Here is an 11,691-nt window from a genome sequence, read left to right as displayed (position 1 = left end):
TGGGAGATAGGTGAGTGGATTGTAATTGCCAGATGTTAAGTGGAAACTGCCTGAGGGTGTGAATGCTTCTCCCAGAGAATTAGCCTGGGGAATTGGTGGGACTGGAGATGCCGTGTCTATGTGGGTGGTGAGATCAGAGCTGCCAGACAGCAGTGAGGCACGCTGGTTGCTACTGTGTTAGGTGTAGGGACATTTATGTTGGCCATGCCAGACACATCAAGGGAAACCGCCTGTGTAGGATGTGCGCAAGAGCACAGGATAACCCTCCTCCCCTGGGTAGCTTCAAAGAGCGGTCCTCCTGCTCTGATTGAAGGTGTCTGCAAGCTGTTCAACCCTGGAGATGGGCTTCTTTGTGGAGAGGCAATTAGCCTGAGCTCCATTTACATCTCCCAGTCCAGACTGCTCTGCACAATGTACCTGAGATTGTCCTTTCACCCCACTCTCTCTTACCTCACTGGAACCCTGTCTGCATGGTCCATATCTCCAGTGAAAAACTGTGCTCTTCCCCCAAACCCTAGCCCAACTGAAGTGTTGTCACCTCTGCACTGACACAATTGTGGAAGTGATAGAGAGACCTCAGCCAGGGTCAGAGTTCATTGCCTACTTATGAGCTTTTCTTGCCCTCAGGATGTGAACTTTTTCTACCTTAGCCATACAAGAGATAAGCGCTGCCTCCAGGCTAAGTACCCCTGTTGGAACTTGCTTCTGTCATGACTTTACCTCCAGAGAAATAGACTCTCAAAAAGACCAGGGTCACATCTTTCTCACAGCTGGTAGGGCAAACTCTAGGGGGATTCAGCTCTGCTCCCAACAGGGCACGTCTTCCCTAACACTTGACATCAACAAACCTGCTTCTGGATATGAGTACCCATATCTTCACACTCCAAGTTACAGTGTGCCAGACCTCCTGTGAAAATCATCTTGCAGGTCCAGAGATAAGACCACACCTCTGTCCTCCCTTTGAGATGGAGTAATGTTTTATGTGCTCCCTAGTTTATCCCGGCTTGGTCAACCTCCCAAGTGCTATAGTGCTCTTGCCTCCTCCCTGGCCAAGGAAGATAAAGAGTATAACAAAATTTTGTTCTCCAGGGACCATGACAGCACCATGTTTCCGCTTGACCCAAGACAGAGCACTGGGAAGGTCTTGATTTCCCTGTCTGTTGCCCAGATGACAGGCAAACCCAAAGTGAAATTCACAGCACTGTGCCCAGGAGGCACATATCATCCTGAGGAACACCCTTGGGCACTGTGGCTTTTGCAGGGTGTGGTGAGTGCCAGCCTGGGGTTGAAAAGCAGCTGCAAACTGAATGAGTTGGACTGAGAAGAACTGGGCTTTGAGGGGGAAAAAGGTTCTTCTCACTCCCATGTTCCCCCAGAAGTGGTGGCAAGGCTGCGCACAGGAGAAGAAACTGAGCTGAGCCTGATTATCTGAGTTAAAACTGGACCTTCCTCATAAAGATTGGGTACATCATCCCACATCCAGATCACAGGCATGGCACAAACAGCAAATGGCACAAGGTCTTCTATTCCAGCTCCACGTGGACATGTAGGCAAAAGCCCTAGGGCTCAAGATGTGTGTTTAAGGCACTGGCCACAAATACTGTCAGAGCAGGGACATCAGGCTCCTGTGGCTGTCTTTATGCTCTAGTGTCAGAGTCCCATGCCTGTACGTTTGCACAGCACTAATCAGGTTCTGCGTACGAATTGAGGTTTTTCTATAGAGGCAGACTGGACTCATCAGCCAGAGTGGCAGCTGGAGCAGCACAGCTTATGACACAGCTTTGTATCCCTCTGTAGAAATAGTGCAGAGAGGCCTGGCTCTCCGGGTGGTGAAAAGTCCTTGCCCAACCAGTGGACATCCCAGTAACGCCTCAAATCTGTGCCTTGAACAGGTCTTGGAAGACCTCACCAGCGATGTAACTCAGCTTTCCAGAGTTCATTTGTCAGCATTCTTGGGGACCTCTAGGAGTGCAGGAGAAGAGGTCTCAGGCTGGATACTGCAGTTTAGAGGGCTATAGATGGACTGGAGTACAGTGTGTCATCCTTTCCCGTGGGCAGCTTCTCTTTGCAGAAGGTCAAACTCTCTCACCCCAAGAGTAGGCTCACCCTCTTTCATGAACCCCTGAGTGGGTTCTTTAAAAGGCCATGTCTGATCAGCACAGATTACCTGTATGTTTTTCATCTGTTACCATTGCAGATATATCCACCCTGTATGAGCAGACTGCCACTCATTTGAGACAGATGCAGCATTAATATTTCTGTTTATTTAGATAAATTTACATGGTTACATTTGAACATCATCTCTGACAACTGTCAGCATGGTTTGAAGCAGCAAAGAGATAGGTTTAAAAACAACACACTACTACAGAGTGCTCCCGTGCTTAATCCCTCTTTCAATAATTTCTGCATCCTTTGGGGAATAAAGCGTCCCTTCTCCAAGCTGCTGTCAGATTTAGGCGTCTTAAGACACCCAGAGAAGTCCACCTCCCTGTGTAACCTGTACCAACAAGACACCCCTTCATCACAATCATTGACATTGTTCAAAGTCACTGTAAAGGAAAAGGGCCTCATGAAAGGGCTTCTTTGATCACCTGAAACAGCTGGAGTTGGGGACATCAAGAAATGTGATCATAGTGGAACAGAACAGAGGAAGTGTTACTTAAAAGATTAGCTTTGGATAGGTTAGTTAGAGTAACATTCAAAGATTTATGGAGTACTAATATAGAGCAAGCTAGGCTTTGTTGTGCTTTTCTAGGTAATTGCACACATTAAGAGAGGGTTTTTTTGCTTACATCATTTTCATGATCTTTCCAGATGAGTGATAGTCAAACAGCGCAAGAGAGCCTTTTTTTGTGTTGGAGCACACCTCAGATGGGCATTCCTTCCTACCTGGGTATTTAATTCTGACTGACTTGTGTGGTTACTTTACAAGGGGGAATTACACTGGTCAGATAATGCAAAAGGCATTTTCCTACACAGCTTTAATTTTCTTTAAGCATGGAAATAAGAAGTCACCCATTAAGGAGTACTATTTAAAGCACGTATGCACAAGTTAATTTGTTCTGTGAGAAAATCTGCTTTCTGTACATTTCCTCTGCTTTTTAAATAGCGAACATTTAACTTTTTCTCATCTCTCAGTCTTGCTGAACAGCCATGTTAGGCTGCTTTGGCTGGAGCTATTGATCATTTAAACCTGCATTAAGGGACACAGAATCAGATGCGGCATCAATATTCTTTAACTATTCTGCTTGCACATAAAAGACAATCATGAATCCTGGGTTTTCAATATCACTATAGATCTACTGCTGCTATCACTCATAACAACAGCCAGAAGCAGAGAAGCTTGGAAAGCTGTCTGAGGTTAGTTTGAAAGTCTTTACCTGTGGGATGAAATTGTCTCTTTGTGGCATACAATTACCTTATGGGTCCTCTTATATTAAAAGAGAAAAATGTGGGCTACTTTCACACTGAAAATACATGTCAAGCAGGATTGAAAAAATCTATACAGACATTGTCATGAGAAAAAAAAGGAATAAAAAAGATACAGAGATAAAAAAGGTTACTTCAAAGCATCAAAATTATACTATTTTGCATAAGTATATGTCAATTGAAAAGGGTTCCAGCTGGTATACTTAGACTGATATTATTACGCACCATAAATATAATGAAAACAGCTGTACTTTCTATCTTCCTAAAGGATGATGCTCACATTGAAGCTCTATTGATTTTCAAACTACAAATACAAAACAAGTACAATGGAAGGTATGAGACTCATGGACTTTCAAATCCCTCTCCATCTTTGAATCTTCTAACAGAAATGTGACCCTTGATTTGCGTTAGTATCATGATGCAGAAATGTTTCAAGCGAAAAATACTGTTCAGTTTTGCTTTGCTCCATTCTGTTCCAACTTACAAGTGCTGATCTCCCTCCTTCAGCTAGGGAGCTACAAGGACCCATTACACAATGCAGACCAGTTCAAGAAGTCTTTTAGCTGATTTGAGCGAAAGTTATTGGACAAATGCAGAAATGGCTTCCTGAACAGCAAAGATCTTCTCTCTCCATGCTCAGCCATTGGGTTAAGCTGAAATCACCTCTGGGTCCGTTTGCTGACTCAGCTGAGATGTACTCCAGGAAAAAATAAAACCGCTTTCACCAACAAAAGGGAGATTAAAGCTCAAATGGGAGATTAAGATTCAAAAAGGTATCATGACTTAGGACCTGTCTTGAAAAATGACATTTGGGTTTGAATGCAGTCAGACTAGGAAAACAAGTAACCCAGGTTTTCCATGGCTTTGGTGGGGACCCTAGTGAAAGACCCACTTCTTCTCCATTTCCAGTGTGCTGGTATCAGCGTGCTGGTAATCTACCTTCTAGATTGTGAGTCCAGAAAGTTAGGAGGCACCTCATACTGAATAAGGCAGTCTCAGAGAAGGACAGACACAGCAAAAGGTAACCTTCACAGTCAGCCTTCCACAGTGAGTAGTTGAGTATGTCTATTAAGAGAGATCTCTCCTTTCCATAAAATTACTGTTCCTGAATCAGCTCTGAATTCATGATATTGCACAACATTACAGACAGCACAGCTCTGAGACTGGACTAGTAATGAAGCCCTGTTAAAACACCTGCATGGTTTCTTCCTTCCACAGAACTGACTTCACATCCAACTGCAAAAAGCCACACAGAGTTGTCTTTAGGTAACTCCCCTCTGAAGGGGCTTTTTTTTGTGGATACTGTATGGAGGCACAGACTGTTCTGGATAAGCAGGCTCAGTGGCTTGCATATGGATTCCACTCTCAAGACCAATGACACATCATAGCATGCAGTATTCTTGACTTGCACAGATCTTTTGAGATTGGTGCTTGTGTAAATACAGTATATTTATACTAGCTGATAAATCTTTGTTAATGAGGTTGCACCATATTTATTATCTTTTCTGCTAGCATCTGTGCTTTGGATCAATGGCAATATCATATTTTTAGAAAAAAAACAATTCAGGATAGAGGTGTTTGTGTGTAGAAGTAAAAGTACAGAGGGCCAAGCAGAACATGCCCTGAAAGGTATAGAGTTTGAGAATCCATGGGAACCTTGGACAAATGTGAGGAACTGAGGGGAGAGTGATTGTGAGAGAAAGCGAAGAGGATTAGTTTGTTCATCACTGACATCCTGTCCCTGGTCCCAGAGTGGTAATGCAATCTCACAGGTGCAGCAGACTATAGATCTACATGGTGAAGATCTCCTTCGGCTAATCTTTGGAACAAGACATATGGAGGCTTTCCCCAGATTCCCAGAAATAAGGTAATTTTTATGCACTAGTGAGAAAAAATGGATTAGTGTCTGAAGGCCAAAAAAGTCAAGGGTCACCTGCAGATGCCTATATCTCTGCTAATCTATAATAATTAAGATATATAACATAAGCATTCATGCAGTACACTGGAATATAACAGACTGAGACTAGATGAAGACTGATATTTGCACATGGCAGCTTCTAGCCAGTAGCCAGTAATTACCAAGTTACAACAAATCTTCATTTTATCTTCTGGAGGGCATTGCAAAGGAGTCCAATCTCACCTGCAACAGAGATAATCAGAGTAGTTAATTCTAGAGCTAGTACATTTCTAACACTCCTGTATATTTTTTACCCCTTATATCCATTCCCTGAAAGAATAAGGTGAGTAAAGAAGTGCTGGATTGGACACATTTATTGCTGCAGTAAGGTCTGCAGAGTCAGCCCTTTGCCTTTATCAGCCATAAAAGGCTGGTTCACGGTATCAGAGGTGCTGGCTCTTGGCAGGCTAGCAAACGTGAGGGGGAAAATGTATCAGGAAAAAGTTAGAATGGCAAAAGGAAATGTGATTAAAGACCAGCTTCTCCTTCTCTTCTTTACTGAAAACAGCTGGAGCCACACATCGGAATTCATCTCAAGGCCATCTGACCTTTCCTAACACCTCCACTAAAACTGGGTATTTCAGATTAAAGAAGCTACAGTCAAGTGGAAATTCTTGTTAAGTTTGTCTATAATTATTTTTTGCCTGAGAAAGGAGATGTGTGCTGCTTTATCTTGGTCAGGCTCAGAATATTAAATAAAAACAGACAGAATCTGCTTTGCGGTTCCTATTTCTGACCCAAGTTTGGAAGAATTCAAGGTAGCAAATCTGTAATTGCTTACTATTGATAGTGTCAGCTAAGTTCTTCAGCTGCTTTGCATTGTCCAAGACTTCAATCCTCTGGGTGTAGGGATTATACCGAACAGAGAAAGGACGAGGGATCGTTTGAGCAAATTTCCTGAGAAAAAATACGTTAACAAATATAAAGTTGAAAATCTATTTTTTTTCACTAACTCGCTCTTTTCTTGGTGTGTGAATTTGTTGATCAGGTTGATAAGAAAATCCATCAGAGGAAATAACTGAAATTCCTGCTGAGTGATCTGAGACCTACAGCATCCTGCAACACACTTGAATCTGCATTTGTCCCTACCACCTTTAGTTTTTCCTGAACAGGACTAATTAAGTTATTGGCATGGCAACACTGCTCCTGGTACAGGCCAACTATGTAGCACTGGGATCTGCCAAACTTTAAAATCTCATTTTCCTTCCAGTGATGCAAAATATAGAGATTCTGATCCAAGTCTGAAGTTTCTGGGAAAATAAAGTCAAGTGCCTATGCCATCCTGGCATACCAAGGAGAAAGCAGAGAGCTAACTTCTGGCATGGTTGGTAGAAGTTTCCAGGTAATTTCAAAGATAGGAGATAGCCAATGGAGTGAAGCAGCATTCTTTTCACCCTTATTTGCAGTGTTCTCTTTTGCAAAATAGTTAATCCATGGCAGAAGCATTAAGATCTTGGTATCTTGGGAAAATACTAATTTGCATAACCACAAAACTGTGGAAAGAAGGACTCTGAATGGAATGAGACAGTCAGAGCTATTGTTCCAGGCTCCTTTTAGACCCCAGCAGGATACTGGCTTATATATCTGCTTTGGATTACTGAAGTTATTGCTGAAAGAGGAAGGAAAGCACGCAGGAGTTGATTATGAAGCCGCACTATACAGACTGTGACTCAGCATGGTAAATCTCAAATGCCCAGAACAGTGGAATATGCTGCATGCCCCCACAATGTTTCTTCAGTTTAGACCTAATTATTATCAGATAAGGCCACTGTCTCAAACAGAATTCAGTGCAAGCAGACCACAAGGCAAGACAGTATGTTGACTATGACGAATTTAGTGGCATCAGTCTAGTTTTTCTAAGAGGGGAGATCACATTAGAAGATGGTCTTCCTAAATTTCATCTGAAGGTAAGATCCTAGTCAGAAGATGAATGCCTTAAACTGAAAAGTTTCAGGCCAATCTCAGGATAATTTTTCAGGAATGTTTTCTGTTACACATAAACAACATGTCCAGGTGCAAGCCCCTAACGCAGACGCTCAACCAGCACCCAGGCCCCTATTTCAATTTAACCACTTTTTCAATTTGGTCCTTGAAACAAATAAAAGAAGCTCTAAGATATTTTTTACTAAGTAAGGCAGCATCTTCCTCAAGGAACTTCCTACTCAGAGTAGATAGAAGTAGATAGAAACAGAGAAGATAGATATAGAGAAGATAGAAACTACGTGCAGGATGCTAATAACATAGATCAGAAGAGAAGGACATCTTTCTCAGATGTTATCCCAGAGAAAAGGGTAAAAAGAGAAGCTGCAGGCCTATGATGACTAAAGAAGCAGCAGGGGAGGTAGCTAGAAAGACCTTGGAGCTGAGGAGTCTGGAGTAGCAGAAGGTGTTTATCTATGAATGGTAGAGAGAAAGATAAGAAACTGCAGATCTGGGACAAGTCCTTGTGTGCCATCTCCGAATAAAAAATTTGTTGAGTGTGAACCAAGGCTAACCCCCCAGTGGCTTGACTAACATCCAGAAATATGGTGGTGTTTTTTTTAACAGGAATAGAAATACTGTTGTGAGGTGAAATCCAAGCTGAACTCCAAACACAGTCTGAGCCATTCTTGTTTCAAGAACCAGAACTGAACCTGGACCACTATTTCAAAATCTTATTGAACTGGAACTGAATCTGTATTTGAGTCACAGATGACTGAAAGATTTACTGCTTAGCCTTGTAGTCTTGTAAACACACTGCTGGTAACAAGCTGGAGGCTTTGTATTAAGCTAACCACACAGGCCTCAGGATTGGGGATATTAGGCTTGCTTGAAGTTTTGTTTATCTGTAATAACAATTCTCTAATGACCATGGAGCTATTACCTAATTTGTTTTAGTTTTGCTTAATTCCGAATAATTGTGAGCTATAATGCCTACTGTTAATAATTTTTATATAGGCAGAAATAACAAATAGTTATACTGTATATAGTGAACTAAGTCTGACCCTCAAGTAATGATGCAACATAAAGGAGAATCAGCATGGGCTGATAAGAGGCACTAAAGGCTCAAGCATGATGCTGCTGGTCCCTGGGCTATCAACAACTCCCACTTGTCAATTATTCACAGTAAAGCAAACTTAGGAGTGGAGAAAAAGCAGTTTAGAGGAAACCAAGGGGATAAAGACAAAAATATTTAGCATAAATAGTAAATTCAGAAGTAACACAGATTTGGAGGCCAATGTAGGAAAAGCAAGAGATAAAGCATGTTAGAAAACATAAAAATGGTCCTCAGGGTTGAGGAAGAAGAAAAGAAGCACTGATACTGCCCATCTCCTCACAAAAGACAGGGGAAACTCCATTCATTAACATCACAGTCCTGCTCTGAAGACCTCAAGGTGCTTGTTACTTGACAACCACAAGATTGAAACTTTGTGACTTAAGACACAACACAAAGTTTAAGGGTGAGCATAACCTCAGAGGTAAAGGAGTAGATGCTAGGAGATTTCTTCTCTTACAACAACTGTTAACTCTAGTAATGTTAAAAGAGCCTGTTTTGCATTAATTATCCAGCTTTGACCCTAAGTATTAGTATCATTGCAATTGGACTGGTATTTTTTTTTGTTGCATTTTGGTTAGATAAGATTCTTATTACACTAAACACAAATTCTTGGCTTCATGTATAAGGTATGTTCCCATTACTGCCCATATTTACCCAAGATTCTGAAGATACCAACTGATTAGCCTCTTTAAGCTTTGCACCATCTTTTTCTAATGCCTCTTGAAACATTATGGTCAACCCAAGATCCATTATGGCAATGGGATGCACTTGCATGTATTTGCAATGGACAAGAAATGGGATCTTCTCTGGAATGACTGTCTTACCTTAGCTTTTCTTTTGCATCTTTAAAACTTTCAGCAACATAGTAGATAGGCTGGAACTCAGTAACAGGGTGCTTCTGCACACAAGTCTTCTCCAGGACTAGGGGCTGAATCTCAGGTTCACTTGATAAACAATACTATGAACAAAAAGATAAGAAATTTATTTCTATTTAGAAGTGTTTAAATGTGCTGTGAAAGAAATATAGACCCACTGAACGCCATCCCGCCTCAGACAGGAAAGAGTTGCTTCTGTGATATACGTGATAATGCCACCCACTAGGAAAGAAACAGGTATGAGTTCCTTGTGTTTGCATACACCCACACACTTATCAGAGCTCTTCAATGAAGTATGACATTTCATGCTTTTTCTATGCACAAAGTATGAAGCAAAAATAAAGATGTGAATATATTTAGAAGAGAAATTTTAGTGATTATAAACATATTCGGAATGTTTTCTAGAACACACCTGAAGCTCCCCAAATGAAGACAGCAGCCCTGCACCATATGCCTTCAGTGAATCACCTTCCTTACACAATCCAAACTCCACCGTAAACCAATAAACCTAGCAAGAAAATTAGACAGAAATTATGATTCCTTGATCAAAACCGGTATGTCTAAATGAATACATTTGGAGCTTGAATTTCTATTTAAAATGTTGTCATGTGTCAAATTCAAATGTATAAATGCAACAAATGTCCCCTCAGACTGAAATTCTTCTCTAGCACAGAGCTAGACTCCATGTGCCTGAGAAGCAGTTCAGTTCCCTGACACAGTTATATTTTACTGTGTTCTTCTTTGTCAGCAGAGGCAATGAAATTAAAGCAATAAAGCTTTACTTTGGCTGGTCAACCCAGTAAAAGTTTCAACCTTAGTTTATAAAAGTTTGTGTCCTGCTTCACACAGAAGACATCTAACTGCAGCAAAAAGAGGATGAGCAGGTTGTTAGTGCAATAGTGAAGGAAGATGATGTGTGGTCTAGTCTGACTCCTTGGTCTGTCATTTTGAAGGGATACCTGCCCTGGCTCAAAAGAACTACCTCATCTATCAGAAGCATCAAAGCTGTGCAATGCTTTGCCCAGGTGGGTTTGCACTGGTGACACTAATCTCACATGAATACCCTTGCTTTTATTTGAACTTTGCAACTCTGGGTCTCAGTAGTCTCAGAGTAGCATTCAGGTGAGTGACATTGACTGCAGAGGACATTATCTGCCTGGCAGAGTGGAGGGGAAGAGATGCTTGCAGTTAGAACAGCTACTGAAGCTGCCTCCTGAAATTTCCTGTGGGGATGTAGTAACATACCATCTTTTCTTGCCCAATATGTTTGTGCTGGAGGAAATCTTGTCTGGGCTTCTGTGTTTAATCACAACTGTCACTTTGAATAAGGGGTGCCAAAGCTATTTTCCTTTAATGCAACTGTTTCAGGGTGGGGTTTTCCAATCATGGTCTTCACTCTGTTCTCATTCAACTCTATGGGAGTTCTATCAGTGACTTCAGTGGCAGCAGAATTAAGACAACACAGGGCGCTTTGGAAAATTGAGCCCTCATTTATTAAATTACCGTAGCAAGTTTCTCGATGAAATCATCTGGAGCTCCCAGAGATGCCAGTCCAATTTCCTGTAACAATAAACCATTATTCTTCAAGCTGTTTATTGCAAACATTCTTCCTGTCCCATGTTATGTAATTGCTCACATTTTAAATGTTACCATTGCTTACTACCACACACAAATGTTTACAGGACATGTTCCTATCATGCAAGATCAATTTTAAACCAGAAATCTCTCCAAAAATGAACAAAGGGTCTTGTCCAAATGTCATTTACAAGGCATGATCCTTTGTGCCTGGTACAAAGCCCATTGAGGTCAAATAACATTTTATTCTTGCTTTGACAGGCTTTTGATCAAATCTAAAATGCACATCTGAGAGAATGATAGGGACAAAAGGAGGTAAATCAATCACACCCACACACCTTATATATTCCTCTCTGTTTTGATGGGCCCTGATTAAAGGACTTTTCCTGGAGCCTTGAATGAGCTATTTTGTCTGAATGACAGGGCATGATTTGAAAGAGCTTATTCGTACCTTGGGAAATAATGGAGACTTTTCCAGGAGGCATGTAATAGTCAGATTCAGAAGGCAAACACACAAGACTATATATGACCAGGTTCCTTTCTCTATTTTATCTAGTGAGGACTGCATAGTGCAAAATCAGAGGGCCTCCCACACACACTCCAAAGACATTGGAGCAACTGTCACCATGTCAAATCCTAGTAAGCCAAGATATAAGAGGACTTGTCTTGAAGGAAACCCCAGTACTGGAAAAGGGAAGAACATGTAGGCAATACTGAGAACTTACTAACTAGATCAAAGCAACCTCCTCTTCTGAGATGTTACATGAAGTCCATTTTCTCTTCCTTCCTGCCTTCCTGCCTTCCTGCCTTCCTGCCTT

General features: G+C 41.5%; 1 protein-coding gene across 1 annotated transcript in view; it reads right to left on the bottom strand.

Annotated features, from left to right (window-relative positions):
* Positions 1-2,244: 2,244 nt before the first annotated feature.
* The window catches only part of PAH (phenylalanine hydroxylase), a 38,740-nt gene continuing 29,293 nt past the window's right edge, over positions 2,245-11,691 (bottom strand). Inside the window, exons 9-13 of the mRNA XM_017804840.1 lie at positions 10,802-10,858; positions 9,711-9,806; positions 9,248-9,381; positions 6,168-6,283; positions 2,245-5,569 (exon numbers count right to left, since the gene is read on the bottom strand). Coding sequence (XP_017660329.1) covers positions 5,526-5,569; positions 6,168-6,283; positions 9,248-9,381; positions 9,711-9,806; positions 10,802-10,858 — 447 coding nt within the window. The 3' untranslated portion in view covers positions 2,245-5,525. The remainder of the gene's footprint in view (positions 5,570-6,167; positions 6,284-9,247; positions 9,382-9,710; positions 9,807-10,801; positions 10,859-11,691) is intronic.

Source organism: Lepidothrix coronata, unplaced genomic scaffold (genome assembly GCF_001604755.1).
Source record: "Lepidothrix coronata isolate B3197 unplaced genomic scaffold, Lepidothrix_coronata-1.0 Scaffold10, whole genome shotgun sequence".
NCBI classification, from domain to species: Eukaryota; Metazoa; Chordata; class Aves; order Passeriformes; family Pipridae; genus Lepidothrix; species Lepidothrix coronata.
The sequence above is the reverse complement of the archived record's forward strand: the minus strand, read 5'-3'. Positions and strand labels throughout refer to the sequence as shown.